This window comes from Seriola aureovittata, chromosome 5 (genome assembly GCF_021018895.1).
Source record: "Seriola aureovittata isolate HTS-2021-v1 ecotype China chromosome 5, ASM2101889v1, whole genome shotgun sequence".
In the NCBI taxonomy this organism is placed as follows: domain Eukaryota; kingdom Metazoa; phylum Chordata; class Actinopteri; order Carangiformes; family Carangidae; genus Seriola; species Seriola aureovittata.
In genome coordinates, this window is record NC_079368.1 from 4,548,845 (window position 1) to 4,571,851 (window position 23,007).

At 38.6% G+C, this 23,007-nt stretch overlaps 2 protein-coding genes across 3 annotated transcripts in view; one reads left to right on the plus strand and one right to left on the minus strand.

Moving 5' to 3' along the window:
* The first annotated feature begins 2,564 nt into the window (after positions 1–2,564).
* ogfod2 (2-oxoglutarate and iron-dependent oxygenase domain containing 2) lies at positions 2,565–7,614 on the plus strand. 2 transcript variants are annotated; one of them, XM_056376904.1, is made up of 8 exons: positions 2,681–2,820; positions 2,922–2,978; positions 3,358–3,439; positions 4,253–4,363; positions 4,455–4,554; positions 5,112–5,236; positions 5,900–6,157; positions 6,926–7,614. In XM_056376904.1, exons 2-8 carry the CDS (start codon positions 2,965–2,967, stop codon positions 7,190–7,192), a joined length of 957 nt encoding a protein of 318 aa, XP_056232879.1. In that variant the 5' UTR covers positions 2,681–2,820; positions 2,922–2,964; the 3' UTR covers positions 7,193–7,614. The 2 variants fall into 2 exon arrangements, with proteins under 2 accessions (XP_056232878.1, XP_056232879.1); XM_056376903.1 differs by lacking the exon at positions 3,358–3,439 and having other exon boundaries at positions 2,565–2,820.
* A 1,265-nt stretch (positions 7,615–8,879) lies between these two features.
* The window catches only part of slc4a5a (solute carrier family 4 member 5a), a 29,870-nt gene continuing 15,742 nt past the window's right edge, over positions 8,880–23,007 (minus strand). The window contains exons 11-25 of the mRNA XM_056375701.1: positions 22,707–22,835; positions 21,885–22,059; positions 19,740–19,873; positions 18,814–19,085; positions 17,724–17,758; positions 17,135–17,326; positions 15,342–15,455; positions 14,850–15,011; positions 14,385–14,563; positions 14,121–14,193; positions 13,445–13,513; positions 12,727–12,900; positions 11,979–12,152; positions 11,822–11,880; positions 8,880–9,655 (exon numbers count right to left, since the gene is read on the minus strand). Coding sequence (XP_056231676.1) covers positions 9,490–9,655; positions 11,822–11,880; positions 11,979–12,152; positions 12,727–12,900; positions 13,445–13,513; positions 14,121–14,193; positions 14,385–14,563; positions 14,850–15,011; positions 15,342–15,455; positions 17,135–17,326; positions 17,724–17,758; positions 18,814–19,085; positions 19,740–19,873; positions 21,885–22,059; positions 22,707–22,835 — 2,107 coding nt within the window. The 3' untranslated portion in view covers positions 8,880–9,489. The remainder of the gene's footprint in view (positions 9,656–11,821; positions 11,881–11,978; positions 12,153–12,726; positions 12,901–13,444; positions 13,514–14,120; positions 14,194–14,384; positions 14,564–14,849; positions 15,012–15,341; positions 15,456–17,134; positions 17,327–17,723; positions 17,759–18,813; positions 19,086–19,739; positions 19,874–21,884; positions 22,060–22,706; positions 22,836–23,007) is intronic.

Here is a 23,007-nt window from a genome sequence, read left to right on the forward strand (position 1 = left end):
AAGGAAATCTTTGGAAAACATAGTTAAGTGCGGCAATGTCACAAAGTTCCAGTGCGTCTTGGCAATAACAAAAAGGGAAATGATGTTGATATGAACAGTAAAAGGAGTAAAATAAATAAATCTTTTTGACACCTTCTAGTGTACAAGGATATCTTCACAACAACCTCTTCAGGTGAGGTTGGAGAAATCCTTGGCAAAAAACACACAAGAGGTGCCTTCTTCCAAGGCGTGAAGGTGTCTTGACAATCAAAGAACAGAAAGGAAACCTAACATTTTAAAAAATGAAATAAGAGAAAAACTGGAAACTTACTTGACAGTCAATGAAATGTAAATAAAATATTACTTTTAAATAAAATAATGATTAAAAAAATAGAAACTGATTTGACACCTCCCTCATGTGGGCAGGAAAAACCTCCAGAAAACCCTTCAGGTCAGATTGGAGGAGTCCTTGGGAAGAACTACACAAGAGGGACCATCTTCCAAGGCTTGAAGGTGTCTTGACAGTAAAATCATTTCAAATGATGAAAATATATTAGAAAAAAAAGCAGAAAATCTTGTAGGTTTTGTGAGAGAAAAAATGGAGAAAGTGAAAAAATAAGAAGAGCACTGCAGCCCACCAATACCCTTCAGGTCACACACCATCACTTAACATTACAGTCATCAATATAACTTTCTTTTACAGTAATGATTCAAATGAAATCTCTTAATCAGCACGTCGATCCTTACCTTTTAGAAGTTATATCCAGGATTTTGCAGTTAAGTTTTCCGAATCCACATCCAGAGCAGGTCAAAGTCAAGCAACATGTCGCTTTTTTTTTCTTTTAGGCATCTGCCATCTTGTCTGTGGTCTCACCAGATGACAGTTGCCTAAGTCAAACAACTACCACACCTACTTGCTGTGAGACTTTACTAATTTGATTTGCAAAACTAATTTACTAATCCAATAACAGAAGCTATATCATGACAGTCATTAAATGACGGTCATAATGTGTATTCTTCCTTTTCCACAAATGACAGAAAATGTTCTTTGTTTCTCGAGCAGCTACAGGTCTCAGAAAGTTAAGAAAAAACTTCAATAGTGAAGGAAAACTCTGAGATGTCTCAGCAGCTGTGCCCCGATCCACTGTGTCGCTGCCAGGTTGTTTGTCAGGTATATGGAGACAGACATTCTAAAGTGGCTTTGATAGTCATAATGATTAGAACTTAGAATGACGTCATAATGAGGATTCCACACACACACACACTGAATGCTCTCTACTGAATACTACACTCCTCAGGGTTAAACAGTAGCTAGAAAAGTTATGCATTATTCATGAATTGGCCATAAAATGTGATCTGATCTTTATGTAAGACATACATATAGTAAACACAATGTACTTAAGGTAACAATACACAGACATTTATAAGTGCTCGTGACTATATTGAACACAGCCATTAAACACTCACAATGCTGGTGGAAAAAATAAGTGGCCCTTGGATTAAAAAACTGGTCCCAGTATTAACCTCATACAAGCTCTTCCAGTAGGTGCTAATCAGACCTGCATATTGTTCAGGATGAATTTTGGACTATTCAGACCTGCAGCAGCTCAGACATAGTCTTTAAGATGTCTGCTGTTAATGTCTTTCTGAGGTCATTCCTCTGTATTTCACAACTAAGATGATGTTTTTGTTTTCTGATTCAGTTCCCTTCTTATGCCACACCTAGTGCTGTTTGTTCTTCCCAACCAATTCAACTTTAGCTTCATCAGTCCACAAAATCATTTCTAAGTGTCATGTGTTAAGTTGCTCCTTGGCAAATATCTGATGTGCAATGATGTTTCTTTTTTGGAGTGCATCAGCTTCCTTCATGTTTTCCTGCCACGGACACCATGCACCATGATTTGTGTATGGTTGACTCATGAACAGAGATGTCAAAGAAATGCAAAGGAAACCTATCATTTATGAAATAAAATAAGAAAAAAACGGGAACTGATTTGACACCTCCTCAAATGAGCAAGAAAATCCTCCAGAAAACCTTTCAGGTCAGATTGGAGGAGTCCTTGGGAAGAAATACACAAGAGGAGCCACCTGACTGTTTTGACAGTCAAAGAAATGCAAAGGAAACCTAACATTTTAAACACAGGCCGTTGTAATTATACTCTTTGACCACTTGAGGGCAGTAAACCGCTCATAATTACAAAAATGGCAGCTAGCAATTTAAGCGTCAAATCCGACCAATGTTCCTGTGAGCCTCTTCAAAATATATTTTTTAAACAGACAAACAGATTACACTTTTAGCACAGCATAGCCTTAAATTTGAGCAATGTCATGTTTCTTTTCCTGTAATAAAAAAAACAGGTGTGCGCGCAATGGCTTGACTGTAACCCTAAGGCATTTAGCTTCGTCGGCATTAAGTGCTCTCTTCCTGATGATTGCAAAATATCTTTTGAGGTTCTGTGGTTGCTTACAGTTAGTAGGAATATACACTCGGATGCTAGTGGCTATTTTTTCTGTCTGAAACAGTTAATGTAGTCAATTTTGGATCTGTGGATATGACGCTTTTATTTTGCGAACTGGAACCGGAAGTGTTGTGTTTGTTGTTGATCACACACGAGTAGACGTCTAGCTTGTGAGTCGACATCGTTGGTGGCATTATTATGTTTTCCTGTGTATTTTAGTAGGATAATTCATTTTAAACAGGTAGTGATGAAAACCGAGGAAGAAGGAAAGTCTCAGTTTTACACCTGTAACTGTTTCACGACTGATAACATTTTCCTGAAGGACTACAAACTCCATGTTCGCTTTGAGTCGGAGCAGCAGTTCAGGCTGGACTATCATGCTGTGAGTGGATATCAGTTACATTATCAATGCACAGACAGTAGCTGCGGTGACGTACCCTTTTTGTAATCTGTGTATCTCTCATGTTCATTATTGCTACGCAGCTGCTGAGGAGGCTCGGCTGCGTCACGGACCAACAGTTTGAGGATGTGCTGCACGAGGTAACGACAGCAGTGTGTGTGTGTGTTTTCACTCCGTGTGTGTCGGTGCCTTACCATTAAAACCAAAAACAGCTTTACAGTAATTCCTGACATTACATCACATTTACTCATTTGACAGACACTTTTATGCAAAGCGACCTACAAATTAGTGACATCGCTAAAGCTTCAGTGCATCATGACATGACTTTATTTGTTTGGTCAGTGATCAGGTTTAAAATGTTGAAGAGACAAAACCCTCAAACATCTCGCTAATGATAGTCATTTCATCCACACACTGAATTTCAACATAGCAGTGTTGTCCCAAATCAAACTACTTTGTGACAAAAACATTTGTGTAGATAAATATAATATACATATGGTGTGGTGTCCACTGTGACAGCTGCAGTCTCCACGGTCGTCATTTTCACAACATTGGCGGTCCCTCCACTTCCACTACGAAGCCAAGATGGCAACGTTATAGGGTGAGAAGTGTCCGTTGTTTTACACTAAACCTTTTGACCATTTTGAGCGCAGCATCCAGGTGCTTGTAGTTCTCTGCATGTTGTACTTGTGAACACACTTAAGGACTCAAAATAACAAGTGTGTGTATGGAAGTATGCGATTTGAGACACAGCATTACAAAAAATGAGTCATTTCTCCACCAGATAGCACTGACAAGTTGATTCTCACATTGTAAAACGTCCCATTTTGTGTGGCAGTGAGGGATATTGAGGTCACAGTAAGAAAAAAAAAATCCAAAAGATCCAGATCAAGATTAATAGTTTATGTATTATGTTTATGTGAAAAATTACTATGGGCCCATACACTGTTATCTGTTGTTTTGTTTTTTATTCCCAAATATCTACATCAGTATCGGCCTGAAATATCCAATGTTGGTCAGACTGTAACTTGAAGACTTCCCCTTGGACTCTAGGAAACTGTGATTGATATGTTTTCATTATTTTCATACAATTTATATAAATTATGGATCAATTTATCAAAATATACACAGTCACATTAATCAGTAATGAAATAACTAATTGTTATGTTGGTTGCACTGTTTTATCACCTGATTGTCTAGTTGGTCTCATCCTGGTAGAGAACAGAGCTAAAATTGCATAGCATACAGTTAGTAGATCCACACCTCATGATGACCCCCATATTATCACATAATTATTGGTGATCAATATAAGACATTTTCTCTTGTAGTCGGGATCATGAGGTAACTCACCTTTTTCTTCTGCAGTTAACTCACCATCTCTACCGGACTGTAACTGTGAGTCTGTTCTGTTTAGGTTTCACAGGAAGTGGACAGGCGAAGGCGTCTCAGTGTGACGTCTGCTGAGAGAGCTGCTGTTATAAAAGACGTTTACCAGCCGATCCATCCTCATGTCTACCATCTGCAGGTATTTACTGCACCCGTCTCTGCTTACAGTGTCGTTTATAATGCGTCATGAACACTTTGCTAAGACGCGTCTGCGCTCCGACTCTCCTCAGGAGTCTTACCTCACTCCGAAGTTCAAGCAGATTGTCGAGTTGTGTCGAAGCGGCGACCCCAGTGAACACAGCCTCTTAGGCTTGTTGGAGGAGGAGGCAGGTGGGCTGGAGTGCGCTTTCATTTTCTACCGGAGACCAAAGCTCTGCTGATTTGTAGACATCAATTAGCTTCATTTTCAGAGCCTCAGCCATGGATGTTGAGTGTCACCACAAGGTTTGAAGAGTCAGAGAATTTACCTGCATTACAAGTTCTGATGAGTCAATTAAGACAAAATGAGATGATGAAGTTGAGTGTTTTACCTGCAGAATGGTGGCCAAACATGTCCACAATTACTGTTCAATCTTTTTGTTTTTTTAAGTCCATGAAATAAAAAGTGACAGAGTCAAATATGTTAAGTATGTCATTTGACCCTAATGACCAAACAAATATTCAAAATTGATCTGAAGATTAAACAGCAATTAAGGTAATTGTTTTTTTTGCAACCCTAGTTATACAACAGTTATATGAAGCAAGAACAGGAATTAGCAAAGTTTATGGGTCTTAAAGTATTAACAGAGGCTTACGGTCATTTGTTTATGTTGAATAAACAATGATATATTTAACTATGAAAATGCTACATGGATCATCTTTGATTGATTCCCATCTCTCTGTTTTAGCTCCACAAGTGTATCGCTTCCCTGTGTTTGAGAAGAGCTTCTGTGAGGAGCTGGTGGAGGAGCTGGAGCACTTTGAGCAGTCTTCAGCCCCTAAAGGAAGACCCAACACCATGAACCATTATGGGGTAATGTGTCTATGTCTACTGGCTGAAAGCCCTTAAAGCACCATTTAATCATTGCTCACTCATTCATGTTTCATCTTTATTGTGCCCTGACATTTGGATCCTTGGCCTGCCATGGCCGCATTGGTCATGAATTACATGCAGGGACTTTGAGTCAGGGAATGGCTTTGGATTTTTTTTCTTCAGCAAAAACCTTAAAAAGGAATAATCTGCAAGATTTGTTGTTGCTGTTTGTAAACACACCATTCAAAATTCAGAAAACTCATTAATTTCTACAATATAAATAAACACACCCACACCAACACACAATCCTGCAGGACCGTGCCGCATTGATGGATTTTGAGTGAATGCAGCTCCATGACAGAGAGCAGAGGAGAGAGACAGTGATGTAACCTGGTCACTGTGTTTCTATAGAGTCCGTCACACCCTGCAACCTGTTACTGGCTGGGGGCCAAACACCCACAGGCCAAAGGCTGCAGCCCAGAAATGTCCCATACACAGCAAAATAAGAAGAAAATTAGAAAATACAGGCTCTTGTCTAGATAAATACACTTCCACACATTTCTAGTTTAGGAAAAACCTGCATATTATATCTTTTAAGTATAAGCCATGAAAGAGCTTTTTATTTTTTATTCATGATATCCTTTTGATTCTCTCCCTCCCCAGGTCCTCCTGAATGAACTGGGTTTTGACGAGGGATTCTTCACGCCTCTCCGTGAGCAGTACCTTCACCCGCTCACCTCCCTGCTGTACCCAGACTGTGGGGGCCGCTGTCTGGATAGCCACAAGGCCTTTGTGGTCAAATATGACATGAATGAAGACCTGGACCTGAGCTACCACTACGACAATGCAGAGGTCACCCTTAATGTTTCGCTGGGGAAGGAATTCACGGAGGGAAACCTTTATTTTGGTGACATGAGACAGGTGACTGTATGGTTATAGTGATCTACTATTATACTATTATTACTACCATCACCACACCTACAACCACCACATCGACCACTACCTACATTAACAAACATGAATATATTTTCAGCTCCTGGATACATGGTGCATTGTTGTGCAAATAAACACCATATAGGTTTAAGTGGAGTAAATAAATACATAATGATAAAAGAATAAATATAAACATTTATCAGGTATTCACATAAACAGTAAGCAAATACAGAAATGTACACGATTTTTTGTTTGGGGTTAGTCTTAAGGAGTAACTGTAATTAAATTTCTATTAAAAAGATATAAGATAAGATAGATATTATATATTATAAAATACATATATATATATATATATATATATATATATATATATATATTGCTCAGTGTATTTACCCATTAAGAGTATTAGATTTATAATACAACACAAGACATTAAAGTTAATAATATTTTTATTTTTATAATATCTTATAACTATAACTGAATTCCTAGTTTTATTGAAAATAAACACCTGTCCAAAACTTACATAATGATAAAAAAAATAAGTAAAAAAAGATTTTGCCTGTACATATACATTTATTGTTGACATTACGCCTTGCAATATAGGCTATGTTTTTATTATTGTTAATAATATTAGTAATTTCCATGGTGAAAAGTTATGAGCTTAAGACAATTTCCATGATAATAAATCCTGCTAATAAAACGTGTAGTGATAGTGTAGAAATGCTCTCATGACCAGTGGTTTGTTGCCCCCTGCAGGTTCCTTTAAGTGACACAGAGTGTTCAGAGGTTGAACACAGGGTGACCGAGGGCCTCCTCCACCGGGGCCAACACATGCACGGGGCCCTGCCCATCTCCTCCGGCCAGCGCTGGAACCTCATCATCTGGATGAGAGCGTCGCAGGAACGCAACAAACTGTGCCCCATGTGCAACAGGAAGCCGACACTGGTGGAGGGAGAGGGCTTCGCTGATGGGTTCACCAAACACTTTAACGCCTCACTCAACGTTTCCTGTGTGCTGACGTAGTGTATCCAGCTGCTACAGGTCTTTTATAAAAGACATTGTGTGTAAGATTGAAATTTGCGAGTTTGGCTTCCCCAGGTGTTTTGGAAGAGGATACTGACAGACAGCGGTGCAGGCTGCTCCCTCCTGCTGATGCTGTAGGAACGATGATTTTTGTTCATCTGATCTAAATTGTTTGGGGATGCAGTTGAATAGACAGATTTGCTGCTGTAGTTTCATGGTTGTAGAGTTAACCAAGATTACACTGGGTGACAGTAGAAAAACATTAATTCTAATGACACATTTTACTGTATTCCAAATTGGAATGATTAATATATATTATTTGTACTATTAAAAGATAGTGATATTACTATAATTCTGGGCTTCAGACTTTCAATTTAGTTTCCTAATGATCCAGTTATATTTAAAAAAAAACAAAAAAAACACACACTGGTCACACCCCTGTGTTTACGTACAATGTGATTGTTACTTGTGCCAAAGATTATTTAGAGAAGGTTTATTTTAAAATAAGCGCTTTGCCAATCTTTTTCTTTACTTAAACTGAGTATTGATCTAATTCAGGGGGGAGGGACAGGAGTCACGAATTAGCAATAGCTATAAAGTGTTTGTGCAACACATCAGTTTCATGCTCTGTTTTGAAATGTTAAATTGCATTCTCCCTATCAAAGAAATAAACTAAAACTCAACAAAAAATGTGTCCTCTTTCCCTAAATCTAAAATTACTAAACCCCTTCTTTTTTTTTTTTAAAACAAAAAAAAAAATTGTCCTTTTTGTATCAGGTAACATGAGGTCAGTGTTGCAGTGGCACTCAATTAAATGAAATTAGCAGGAACATTTAAATGCACCCTGTGCACATTAGTAGTGCTACAGAGCACTGTATCAGTGGATCCCTGTTTTATTTGTAGCATGCACAAAAATTAAATGTCATACACATAAAGGCTGCTGGCTTCGTACTTTTCCAAGAAGTGAGGCAGTGTGCCAACAAAGGCAAGACTGCAAGCTAGCAAACATAGATGTAACCAATGCAGGATTTGAATAAATTAAAAATTTTGGCTTTGCAAATGTTTTATGAGAAAGGAAATGAGAAAGGAAACTTTTGTTTGTATAAGAAAAAGTCCACAGGAAACTTGAATTCTATAATTAAATTGTTGATGAGTCATATCTGGCCAATACTCAACTTTTGCAAAATAACAATATAGAAAATAGTTGATCAGATCTCTGGATTAGGAAGAATGGAAATGAACATATATTTCTGATGATCTGTATTTCTCTTTTGACACAGCCAGGACAGATTTCTCAGTTCTGCTACAGAATGGATAAAAATCACCATGTTCAACTTAAGACAACACACATAATTTGGAATAATAATATTTTAATTACATACATTATATCTATCAATTCATGAATATCCATCCTTTGTGCATTTGTTTTTTATTGCCATATGAATTTAGTGTTGTGCTGAGAGTTAATTATGTTCTCGTACAAAGTTGTGGAGAGTAAAAACAAACATGAACATGTTACACTACATCTTGCAAAATAAAGTGATGCTTTTCAGCAACATCACAACATCAGGACTTTTTGGTTGTTTCTTTTTGTTCCTGGTAAATGTGCCAATGCTGAGAGTTGAACTGGAGGGAAACAGGGAAAAGCAGAGCTGGTTCTCTGGGATCAGAGGCACACTGCAGCATATTCAAACACACACCAAAACACAAATTTGCAAAAACTAACTTACAGTAAAAGGCATGGCTTTGTACAGCTGACTTTACAACTTGATGTTAAATAGTTCTGTTACTAACTCGGAGCTTGTTTTCACATTTCCTGTTTCAAAATCAAACTGTTCACACAGGCTGATGTGAAATTATTGTACAATAAGTTTTGGTTTGATTTCAAGATTAGCTTGGATTTAAAATAATTACAATAATAGTACAATATCAATGTAGCTAGTAATAATAAAGATACATATTTTCACATCAAATATATCATTCTATACAGATAAATATTTCCTCTTTCATTAGGGCCATTTACATCATACAAGTAAATAAATAAATTCAGTTTCCAATAAACTATTTAGAGCAGAATTTGTCAAGATTGCACCAGTTTAAATGCAGGTGCATTAAAACTTTTAACTTCCCCAGCTGCATTGACTGCATCGGTCCCATATCAGTCTGTTCAGGTGTCAGTATGCACACAGCTGTCAGTCTGTGCCACCTCGTACTGTCTGTGGGTCAGCACTGGCTGCATTCAGTAGTCTGCCCACATAATGTGCATTGCTCTGTCAACAAGACGCCGTGTCTCAGCTTTATAATGTGGTCTCACTGCTCATGTCCCGGGGCCGGTGGTGGTCGATGTCCGAGTCATAGTCCGACTCCATCTCAATCTTGACCTGGGGCACGGGACAGGCCATTCCTCGGCCCATGGGCATGGCCGGAGATGACGGGCAGGAGATCTTCAGGTGGAGGGTGATGCTGAGAAAGGGCAAGCTCCAGTTACCATACACACCGACAGCCAAATAAACCGAGGGGCTACTGGGCAGGGCGGAGGAGCTCAGCCATGAGGGGTCATGACCCCAGGCAGAAACTACAGCAGCTCACGTCAGTGATGAACGAGAGAAAATAAACTAATGAGTTTAATGAGCTGCTGCAGTGGTTGTTTGTGGCCACAACGGCTCACAGTGAAGATTGGGGCTGATGACTAGGATACGTAAGTTTTTACTATATTTTATTAAACAAAACCTGATTTTCTAAATATGAATATTTACTAGTACAAAATTAAATATGCACTGGTTTTGACTTTGACGTCAATTGATACTTTAAGTTTTGCACCTAAGTTCTTATGTTTACTTGTGCTCAGTCAGTCAGTGCTTGTTGTCACATTATTGGTTTAAAGAATGACTGAATGCAGAGCTTAAAGTGGAAGCTGTATCTCTTTAAAAATGTTGTACTTTGCCAAAGAACTGAGTTTGGAGGGTTTGGTGACAGAAATGGATTCTAGGTACGCAGAAATCTTTCAATAAAACAAAATCACAAACCATAATCTTATCTATCCACAGTTGACAAAATAAATTCATATCAATCAGTTACAATGTCAATTCCAAACCATGCCTCTTTTAAAGCAATGCAGACATGATGGGCAATTTTGAAACTCCAAATTTCCCACAAAGGATAAAAAACAGTCAAACAAAGTATTTATGCTTAAATGTTTAGCAAAATGAGTAAAGGCTGCACTTTCAATGCAAAATCATTCCATTGAAACTGCTGTGGCTCCAGGTGAGGGCAGTTCATAGAGCAGGAAGCTAGGGGTCAGGCTACGTTTCACATGCAGGTGTGGTTGGTTTTATTAACAGATTCAGCACATGAAGGAAAAAGAAACAACCAAAACAATGATGCTTGTTGCATGTGGATGATTATACAGTTCAAAATAGCCTACAATAAATGTATCAATAAATATGCTCTAGATATACAACACATTAGTTTTGTTCCTCTATTTAAACTCCACATATATTAATCCTCACAGAACCCTGATCAGTGGCTTTGAGACACAGATAAAACTACACAGCATGCATTTGAATTCATCACCCTTCACCTCACAGTCACTGCCTTTTGGAGTTGATCTCTAACAATGAAGAATTACAGTTTTTTGTACAAAGGGCAGTGCCGTGCACATACTGTTGGACATGTAGCACATGACACAGGAAGAGCAGCAGCAGGATTATACAGTTAATAACATTACAGTCATCTGCATTGCCTTAAAGTGCATGGAGAGGAGACTGAGCCCAAACATGACAATAAGGGGAAACTGGACTGTGGTCACAATATTACATGTAAATAATCTGACTCCAATAGTGATTCATGTGTCCAGCCATAAAAGTGAACATGTGTTTGATTACATTGATTAAAAAAATCTGAAAATGACCAGCCCATAACACAATAGAGCTAATAATTTGTTCTTCATCGGGGAGGGGGGTATTTCAGGCAGCATAACACAATGCAATGCAACACCATAACAAAGTAAGATCCCTTATGGGCTATTTTCATGCTACTGTGTCTACCCTGTTGTTTGATTTGTAATAACAGGTTAAAGTTTGCTGTGATCGGTTTTTTTTTACTTTTGATAAGCTGTTAAATTATAATGTGTTGTTTTGTCCATATTTTAAAGGTTTAGTTCTCTCAAATTACAAAACATATTATCATGGACCTGTAGTGGGATCTAACCATGCAGAAAGTTTCTGTTTTAGTTGAGATATTTGTTACATAGGCCCCGTTCAGACCTGCATTAACATGCTTCTTCAGTGATCTGATCTCAAGTGGTCAGGTATGCGTTGTTGTTTTTAGCCAATTCAACAGACTGGTTTGTTGTCAATGTGCTTGTGTGTGTGTGTGTGTGTGTGTGTGTGAGAGTTTGTGTGTGTGTGCACATTTCCTGTGAATGACTGAATGTTCATATGCACACAGGACCACAATGGGTGTCAAGTTATGTGTGTGTAATAGAGAGCTTGTGCGTGTGTTTGTGTGTTAGTGTGTTAAAGAGCACTGTGTGTGTCAGCAGGCTGGCAGTACGCTCCCCACTGAGTCTCTGCAACATCAGGATATACGAGATCTTTGTAAGGGATGTGCAGTTTGAGGACACAGTACCTGCGATCCAAGTCTGACTCTGAGCTGGGTGAGTGGTTGGAGTAGGGGTGGTACTTGTCCTGTGAGAAAGCACACACACGTGTAACACACACAGATCAGAAACTCGTCTCATGATTCATTATTCCTACAGGGGGCAGCAGAAGCTTGAGTTTCTCACCTCCTCCTCACTGTCGTGTGGTTTGGGCTTCTTCTTCTCCTTCTCTTTACCCTTCTTCTTATCGTCATCCTTCTTCTTCTTCTCTTTCTCAGGCAGGAGGTCGTCCAGCCAGGCCAGGTCATGCTGGGAAAAGACCATGTCCAGCATCTTCCGGACAACCATCAGACCCAGGATCTGAGGGGTTGGCACAGAAATACACAGACACACAAGCCTTGTTTTAACTCCTAGTAACATTCATGTCTGGCTCCCTGGTATATACAGTGAAATCAAATGTTAATGTTTACACTCTTAAAAATGTACCTTTATTAAACCTGTTTCTTTATATTATAAGATTCTAACTTCAGTTTTGATATGAACAGTTTTAAAGTTTGAAACTGTTTATAATTTTTTTAACTGTAATACTTCATGGCCCATTTAAAGCCTTCAATGAGACTCAGTTGCAAACAAAAATATGAATGTGATAGGTCAAAATAGATAATATGGAAACAATTTAAGACCAGTGAATTAAATTACAGGCATCCAACAAGGGAAAAAAAAATAAAAAATTAAACAAAATACAAAAACATAAATAAGTAAATACTTAATACATATAATATCAAAAAGAAAAACATAACCAATCCAAATAAAACAAAAAACAAAAAAAGAAGAAAATGTGTTCTACTGCCGCCCGTCTTCATGCACTCACAATAATAACAACACAGGATCCCTCAGAACCTGTGTTGATATGCAAGCCTGCTCCATCACATACCATAACAGGGAAGATGATGGCCAAGAACGTTGATTTGAGGACCCAGAGCACAGCCAGACAGATGATCTGGACCAGTGTGAACAGGTGTACTCTCCTCAGAGGAACATGACGGAGGAAAGAAAAGTCTGGCTGGTGCTTGGATGGCATCATGTACAACTTAATCCTGTCCCAGAACTGTGGAGGACGATGAGACGGGGCAGATTGAAGAGAAGAGCATAAGGTCTGAGTGGCACAGGTTAACTACATGCAGACCTCTCATATTAATGATTAATCACAAATCATTCAGGGGAGATTTGTATGCGTCAGCGCTCTGCTTGCCAGTGTGCAATGAGTTGCAGGAAAGTTTCCAAGTAGCACCTGCTCTATCACAAACTCATCTAAATGCATCAGTGAAATTTATACTCTAGTTATTGGTTATTATAACACAACCCCATCAGAGCCTCAGACACAATCAGGACAAGTGCAGTTTATATATTCAGTCAACAATTTGATATCTTGGGCAACTCAGCTTATACAATTTTTTTCCCATGTGATTCTGTTGTCTCTATGGTTTGTATGGACACTGCAGATCATGTCTGCCTGTCTGCTTGCTTGTTTGCTTGGCAGATCTAAATAAGCCACTTCCCGCCTGCTGTCAGATATGCAATAAGTAAGATGTCCAGCCACAATAACTCAATTTAATATGATAAATAACCTCAACAGCTGGCACACAGCGTACCTGGATTCCACTGAGAGAGGCTACGCCCATGTAGAGGAAGACACCGTACAGCACAGGCATGGGGATGAACTACAAGCAAAAGGAAGGAGAGGCAACATGTAAAATGTTTAGACAGTTCGCAACTTGTTTAAGTTTCTAGACTGCCTACACTACAGGTGGTGATTTGTGGAACCCCAGAGTGTTCAATATTAAATAAAGAAATGAGTAACTATGAAATAAATAGTTTGATAATACAATAAAAATTCACTCCAATGAAACTATCATTATGTTGTTATTATTACATAATTGCTGTTGAATAATAATGAAAATGAATTTCAAAATAATGAGTTGAGTTTTAAGAATTTTTCATTATTTCACAATTTGTTGTTTTTTATATATATTTGACTCAATTTATTCATGATAATTTATTTCATGATATTTCATTCATTTTTTTAATACTGAACACTTTGAGCTTCTGTAATAATGAGTGGAAAATAATAACACCGACAAAGATGGTAAGAGAAATGATCAATAATATGACCAGTTATATTTTCAGAAAAGCATTTGTACAGGTTTTAAATCAGTCAGTCTAAAGCACTCAGTAAGCTGAATTTAGATGGTGTCACCCTCCACTACAACCTTGATTACAAGTTATAGGAAACAAAAATCCAGAGCAAACACACCATGTACTTCCTACCTTAAGTATTGGAGCGAGGAAGATGGAAACTCCGGTGAGAACAAACACCAAAATGCCTGTCACTCTTTGTTCTCTGTATATTGGACATTGATGAAATATACACAAGAGACCGTCAAGTCAATTTCACAAGGCTTTGCTGCATTTCAGCCACAAAGCAAATTCTCATACTCTGATATTGCCAACAAGAGTATGACGGGATTAATCCCAAGTTACAGTTTTCTGTTTATTTCTGTGTTCTGTGCTTTTATTTTACTGTGGACCAACCTGACCCCAAGGAACTGAGGCTGCTCTCCAGGAGCACTTGACTCGCTCTCCATCTTCAGAGAGTCGATGTGGGCGATGGAGATGACGGTGGCAGCAACGTACCAGGGCAGGCCGATGAAGGAGCAGGCAGCCATCAGGACACCAACCCAGAATAGATCCAGGTGATAGCCACAGCCTTTCTGCCAGGGAAACCAGACATAGATCATTTTTCATTTTTCAATAACAAAACAATAAGATTTCATGACCCAAGAATAATCAGCTAATATCTGAAATTGCTTTGTTGTATTTTCAAAGTCATTTTACAGTATATTAATAACAAAAGATCAGTATCCATAAATATGTTAAAATGGAAACGCATACAAATCTAAAGTCTAATTCTGACTTAATATGAGTTTTCTGAAGGCTTTGTATTTCTTCAGTGGTAAACATATAGCAGTATACAGTACATAGTGGTAGTACACCTACCTTAAGTTTGTTCTCCTTGCGGTTCACAATGACAGCGCTGATCTGCTGGTCCATGAAGATGAGGATGGTGACAAGGAGGGCAGGGACAAAGCTGGCCACATATACCCACCATGGGTTCTTTCCAAATGGCATCACCAGCCAGCCACGGCCAGGTCGAGTTGGCTAGTGGGAGAGGAGAACCCATTTTATTTCCACAACTGAGCATGTTCAGTGGCACATGAACATTTTCTACAGAATCAGTACAAATTCAGTAATTAAGGGAATAAATCTAATTATTTAATTATAAACATATTTGTATTTGTTGAACATTTTAACCTTTAAAAAACATACCCTGTATAATCCAGTCTGGGAAAGAATGTTTTGTTACACTAAAAATGACCACTAAAACTAATGCCATGATTTACTTGCGCAGTCTATAACTTTGTAAGAGCAGATAATCTTTTAAATAGTTATCTTACTTCTGAATGACAGTTTGAAAATTATTTTCTATACCTTAAATTCTGTTGGGACAATTAGCTTGGGAGTTTTGAGTCCCATCAACATATCAAGCCCGACGAACGTCATTATGGACATGAAGATAGAGAAGTCACTGATGAGTTTCCTCAGCTGGTGCCACAGACAGGGAGAAACAATTGAAATTCAAACAGTTTGGATGAGAAACAAAATAATTTCTTTGCAGAACTAAAAGGAGAAACCAAGTCTGATAGGAAGCAACTCATAAGCTGAGCTGCGCCTGGCTTCACTTGAAGTAAAGATAATTCTTTTTTTTTTTTTTTGTCTGTATGACTAATCACTTCCTGAGAGATCAGACACAGAACAGATGTGAGCAGCAGTGCCGTGTTGGGCCTGAGTGGATTGCACAAACACAGTTAGACAGTCAACAACAGGCCGCAGTGCTGCTAAAAAGTACATTTATTATCAAAAGTGATAATAAATGGGCCATCTGTGTGAGAAAGTGTTGCAACTCCTGGTCAAAATCTGCTTGGTACACATTGTTTGGTTCAGTTTCACAGACTAAAAAGTGAAAACCTTTGTACTCATTCAAAAACACTTTTATAGACTTACTTTAAATTTCTTTACTACATAAGACACTGTTTTTTTATTACCATCTATATTTGCCCCTCGGTATGGAAGTCTTCATTATGTGTTCACTATTTGCATTTAAATTCAAATTTAAGATGTGGAGTTTTAGACCATCAGTGGCACTATGGAGCAATGTTTTTACAAAGAAATCCCTGTTTTGTTTGTATCATGTACAACCACAAGGACGCAGGAACTGTTCACACATTCCTGTCATTCCACCAGTTGACAGTTGGTGGCAGTAAAGACAAAAAGTTAGCATAAATGAATGGCAAACAAAGGTGGAAGAAAATGCATTCAGCATGTTTGTTTAACCCGAAGGAGTCACACAATGGGACTCATGCCAGTTGTACAAACAAGCTGTTAGTAGGGTCAACTAAAAATAAATAACTCTTAATATTAACATTAATATTTTGCTCATCATATCATCATGCCAATTTGCTGAGAAATTTTAAAATGTTTTTTCTTTACTATTCTTTTTGGATTTTATTGGCATTGACAATTTTTAGGAAAAGGCTCTCACTCTGACAGCCACCTCAGGGTTTTTTGAGTTACAAGGATTTAGTTAGTTCCACTCTCATAAGGGTAAACCTCACAGAAAGTACAATTAGCGCCTCGCGGCTGTGTACCTCTGCCACCGAGCCAAGTTGCAGGAAATATGATTACAATCTCTCCTTCCTGAGTTACAGCATTGAATAATAGCCAGAGGTGTTTTTGCAGAATACTATGATGTCACAGTGATGTGACCTTTGACCATTTGGATATGAAATGTAATCACTTCATTTTATCCTTATAGATGTTTGAGTTCAATTGTGTCATAATCAGTGTATGAATTTGTGAGTTATGGCCAAAAATGTGTTTTGATAGGTCACAGTGACCTCTGACCTTTGACCATCAAATTCTAATCAGTTCATCTTTGCGTCCAAGTGAATGTTTCTGCCAAATTTTATGAAGTTCCCTTGAGGTGTTACTGAGACGTCGTGTTCAGGAGAATGGGATGGGCATCAACACAAAGGATGAGAATACATTGCATGTCTTCGTGAGAGACACTGAATGTAAACAGATTTTTTGTGTGTTTTCAAGAAAATTCCACAGGGCACCTTTAATTACTCCAGTAATTGGATTGGAACTTATTCTGCAAAGTATGGTGAAAGCTTGTTTTGTTCATTTGAAATGATACATAGACGAACAGATAGTTTTGTTACCTTGGTGGGGAAGTAGCGGCTGAACTTGAACTTCTTGAGAGAGACGGTCATGGAGTAGGTGCCAAAGAAAAGGATGAAGGACATGAGGGCCAGATCAGGGACGAACTTGCAGGACTTTCCAACCAGAGAACCTCCATACTTCAGACACTCCTTCTTGCTCAGCTGGCTCCAGTCCAGAGCTGTCACATTCAACTGGGATGGTGGGTGGCAGTGGTGGGGAGACAGGAGAGGATGAAGAAGAGTGAAGTGTTTTGACAAAGACAGAGGAAAATGTAAACACAAAACAGAGAGAAAATTGTCGGCACGGATATGATGTTATAATCCATGGAGGAGAGTGAGAGGTTAATGGGATAGATGGTGAGAAACAAACAAAGGAGAGAAAGAGGAGAGCAAAGCGGCTTCTTTGTCAGACAGAGTGGATACCTGGGTTAGTTGTAAACAAGTTATTTTTTTATCTTTCCTAACAATATCATCATTATGAAACATCCCCTGTAATCCATTCTGCAAAAGCTGAAATGTTACAAACCCATTAAACATTCAGCTTGAAATACAATGCACCAAAACTGAGTAAAAAAACGAAAGCACTTACCCCAGAGACACTAGAGCTGTTATCTGGCATTGGAACTAAACCATTGAAGATCATTGCAGCCACTGTTTATGAATGGGAGAAGGACAGATAGAGACAGGGAGGTAATGAGACAGAAAATGAAGAGGTAGTGAGGAGGAAAACAAAAGGGAAAGAAAAAGAAATGCAAAACATAATGAGAATCCAGCTGCTGGACATTGCAGAGAGCACTCTGAGGCCCATGCAGACAAACAAAAAGGTACTCACTTGCAAGAGACGGCAGCCAAATTGTTTGTGCATGGCAAAAACAAACAAGAGACAAATCAGTTACAGAGATCAGTGTCTACAGAAATTACTGCAAATCACTGCCATTTTCAAAAGTAGTAAACAGATTAGTGAGTCTCTAAGAAATTTGTACATAGAGGGAATCCAACTTGAATTTGAATTTTTATTAAGCCATGCAACCCTACACAAAATAGCTGAAGTTGGTAATCAACATTCTCGTAATCATAATAGACAGCAACTACAGCCCAAATGATACAGGATACAGATATTTGATTTGAGACATTGAAGAGTTTAGAAAATCTGATTTATCAGTGATTTATTGGATCCTTTAAATTTGATTATTAAAGAACTGAACCAAAATATGCATTAAATGGGGTATTTTACAGAGGAAAAATTAACTTGTCAATTCTCCCTGGTGGTCATGCCATGGTGCAACTAAATGGCCTCGAACAAGCTTTTCTGTGCTGCAACTGCTTGCTGCTTAATAGCCAACTTAGAGTCCAGATCTGAAGTATGGATGGAAGGTACTACCCTCCACTAATGTGAACTGAACTCTCCTCTCAGTTCCAGCACAACATGGTTACTTTGGCTGACAAGATAAATATTCTTTGAGATAAATTTGCTATTTAGCATGCCTGTAAAAAAAAACCTTCTAATGTAATTCCCTTAAGTAAAATAGCAGACACTCTGATGACTATGATTGATTTTACTGTCCTCTACAACCTGCCTGTGATGTCAGTCTACTGAGCCCAAAATGAGCCACTTGGAGCCACACTTCCTCTTTGTGGACAATCCCCCTGTATCTCCCTGAGTCAAGGGGTGAACTCACTCGGGTCTGGCGCCAGGCACTCGCACTTGTAGGTGGTAACGTAGTCGGGCTTGAAGTCAGTGTTGATGGGGTAGTATTTGAAGGAGCCCACCATCTTCTTGATGGCATCAGAGATGAAGATGAAGGAGATTAGGCTGGAGAAGCCCTCCTCAGTGAAGCGCGTCATATACTTAATGATGTAACTGGCATCAGTGGCTACCAGGATAAAACACTGCAGACAGGAGTGGATGCCAATCCACAGACGCAGCTCCATGTAATCTATGTCATTATTCCTTTGGGAGTGAGAAGTCAGAGGAGTATGGTGAATGTACTGAGGAATGAAATTCATGTACACAACCAACATAATTCACTTGCATTACGTGCATTTATAAAGTGAATGTATTGGTAAGGTTTAATGTTACAAATGTAACAACTTGCTCTAAAGACCTTTGACATTGACTGAATGCTCATATAGTTACTTCTGACATTAGGTTTTGATATTAGAATAACAATTTGATGAATGAATGAATTAGTCACCCAGCGGGCAGTATATATGTATGCTGTTACTATAGGAAGAGTTGACTGAGCATTTAGAATAGGATGTCGAATTAAATGTCAAAAGATGTATCATGTATCTATACCTTATATTTACAGTGGGCTCCAAAGGTCTGAGTCCACTTTGCTATTCAAGTAAAGGTGAAAATCTCAAAGATCAGAACCCAATTAGGACTTTCTTCTTTTAAGGTAAAAATCAACTTTTTGTTCTCCAAACTATGAATTGAACTGAATTCAAATCATGACCATAACATTGAAAAGGGGTAAAACACTACAGAGTAAAAGGTTAAAAGGTAAAAAGATTTTTTTCTATATAATGAGATTATCAAAGAATATTCTAATTCTAATATTAAAGCAGTACTTCAGCATAATTTGGTTCCAAAGACGCTCACTTGCTGAATTCAAACAGGAGCTTTTCAAAGATGAGGATGGGTCCAGTGGAGCTGAGAATGATGAGTGGCTGACCACTGAAAAGACAGAAGACAGTGCCAGCCAGAGCTGTACCCAGGAAACTCTCCATCACACCCTGTTGAAAGACGAGGTGGAAGTCACAGAAAGAAGGTTATTCTGCACAGAAACAGAGGAGGGAGAGAGGAGTTGTTGTGGAAAGAAATTTGAAAAATGAAAATGCAGAAGTAGTAGGAGTAGTTTCGGTGTGTGAGTGCATTTGACATAAGAGAAAGGGTCAAACTGTTGTATTGCAACTTGACAGGGAGGGGAATGAATGAGTGCCAGTCAAAGTACTTATCTGAAATGATTCCTGCGTATGTCTGTGTATGAGTGTTTATGTTTGTGTCAGTGCAAAGATGTTGATGCACAAATAGAAAAAGGAGAGACCCAATCTGATGTAAAACCACACTGAACTGAACCAACAAGTGCAGTGGCCCTTCAGACTTATTTATGAGGCCAAGAAGGTCGTATTAGAGAGTGAATGACATCAGTGTTTTATCACTGAGCAGTAAAATTAAATTAATGATGATGTCTTTCAGTTTTTCTCACACATAAAGAAGATTGACAGGCTGAAGTAGATTGTTTAACTAAATTAAATGGAGGAAAACAGTGTCAACTGTATGACAAAGAAGCAGCATTTGGTTAAAAACTGACAATATATCTTAGCTAACCTGATAAATATGACACACAAATTACACTTGAACTTCCTGGGCTGACACCAGTTGATGTCAATCTAAGAGCTGCTATTCGCCCGTGTTTATACTGTATTTGGTTCACTGTAAAAGACTTTCCAGCCATGTTACATGTGAATGTGACTGGATTTCATTAGATAATCTAGGCAAGCTTCGCCCCTGGATTCATGAGCACCCATTGTATACTGGAGGGGAAAAGAAAGAAGAATGCATTGTGCACAGTTGTGTCATCAGAAATCATCTCTGTTGTAGCTGCATTCCCTTATTTTTAAGAAATGTTAAGGTAATAGTTCTACATTTTGGGAAATATGTGTTATGTGCTGTTTTGTCAAGAGATAGATGGGAGGATTGATATCAATCTCATATCTGTCCAGTAAATATATGACTAAAGCCAGCAGCTGTTAGCTTAGCTCAGCACAAAGACTAGAAGCAGGGGAAACAGCTAGCCTGGCTTTGTCCAAAGGTAACAAATCCACCTACCAGCACCTCTAGAGCTCACTAATTAACATGTCATATCTAGTTTCGGTTGGTTAATTTCTGAACTATATCTTGACTGGGAGTATTGACTAAAGGTTTTTGCTGGTTGCTGGGAAACCTCATGGTGACAACACTGCTCTCAGCCAAGAAGTAGTTCCACACATAAGCTGTGTCCCAATTCAGGGGCTGCATTTGAAGACTGAATGCGTCGGAGCAGAGAAACTAGGCAGTCCCACTTTGAAGGCTCCTTCAAATGCAGAGAAATGCGGCCTTCTCAGGTGCATCCTTCTTGGCCCAACCTATCCCAAAATTCATTACACACCAGTAATGAAAATAAAATGGCAGCAAACAACACCAACAGAGAGCCCGAGCTAACAGTACAACTGTAACAGTACAACATACATTTTTTGGATATATTCAACAAACAAATTACAACATGTTAACATGTTAAGGAAGTTTTGGCTGGATCTATATACTAAGCTAAGCTAACCATCTGCTGGCTGTAGAGATATATTTATATAACTGAGAAACCGATCTTCTCATCTGACTCTTGGGGAGGAAAGCGAATAAGCATATATCCCAAACTGACAATTGCAAGATCTTTTTTGTGCAGTTTTGTTTATGAGGCAATCATCCTAAACAAAATCAGTCATCTTGATAAATAATAAACAAATAAATAAATAAAAACAGAATTAAGTGCTAGGTCATAATTTCATCATCATTTGGAAAAAGTTCTATTAAACTACTTTATTATCAAGATTATTGAAAATGTCATAAACATTCTGTAATGGTGTAAAGTTAGAGACAAAGTCTGAAAGCATGTAAAGGTCAGGGCTTGTCTACTTAATAAACCATGTTACATAAATTGACTAAAATAAATTGACTTGTTCTATTGCCTGAGTTGCCATTCTGGTTTACCTGGTAGTTGTCAGTGGCATCTCCTAGCAGGCCGCCAAAGGTAATGGCATTGGTGATGCAGCCCAAGTAAATGAAGAGCACAGCAGAGATGGACTGAATGTGAAAACCTTCGTAGAAATCACTAGGCAACCATGGCAATTTCCTCTTTATGTCCAGGTACAGCCCCCCACAGAAGCTGTGATACATGCACATACACAGTGGTTAGGATGGTTCACACATCTCAGCATGACACATATTACTTTCTCTAAAGCAGAAGAGTATTTTAACCTGGCATTTCCCAAGAGTGGATGGAATACTTGTAACAATCATTTACAGCGAGCCTAGCTTTTCTATGCAACTTTTTTAAAAAAAAAGGACTCCTGCATTGTATTTTGAATGACACACAACGAAATAGACATTGAAACCTACACTTTCAAGACTGATTTTTCTCTCTCTACAATTCAGCTTGTACTAATGTTCTGAAAAAGATCATGCATCAGATGAATAAAGATACACTTTAAATCAAATGTTATTGTACATTTCCTGTTGTAAAATAAAACAGGAGGCGGCAAATTGGGTTCGTTGATCCTGTTGTTTTAGGCACAGCTGAAACTGGCAGTCCAAAACTGCCAAATTGACTGAAGATTAATCTTTGTATATTCAGTTAAAGTGCTTATTAGGGAGCATCTGCATATTTTGGGGAGTTGAATTTGTACCCAGATTATTTTCCCACTTTGCCATATTTGGATTAATTCATATTCAAATTTCCTCTCCATATGCCAGAGTCAGGTTAAGCTCGATCCAAACCTCTCAGCAGTTTGCCATGTGGCCTGGACAACCTACCGCCCAGTGAATGCCAGCTCCTCTCCGAGCTCATGTTGCACTGGCATCTCCTCATCCTCAGCCAGGCCTCCTCCTCCCCCAGCTGTACCGTTCATCTGTCCCAGTTCATTCAAGGAGAATACTGACTTCCTGCAGAAACGATGCGGCACAGATTGGAACCAAATATGGGGCGTCACAATTAATTTGTGTTTATTTGTGTTTACTCCGTGTTGTTGTAAGGACTGTTTCAGAGGCTTTTCTACCCCACAAGCTTTGGCTGATGCTAGCAGACGACATGGAGGCATTATTCCACCCTGCATTA

Bases quoted from the DNA above. Each gene is read 5' to 3' on its own strand.
- ogfod2 (XM_056376903.1), top strand. From the start codon at position 2,686: ATGAAAACCGAGGAAGAAGGAAAGTCTCAGTTTTACACCTGTAACTGT. The intron at 2,821-2,921 runs GTGAGTGGATAT...ATTGCTACGCAG, and splicing joins TCAGGCTGGACTATCATGCT to CTGCTGAGGAGGCTCGGCTG. The intron at 4,364-4,454 runs GTATTTACTGCA...GACTCTCCTCAG, and splicing joins CTCATGTCTACCATCTGCAG to GAGTCTTACCTCACTCCGAA.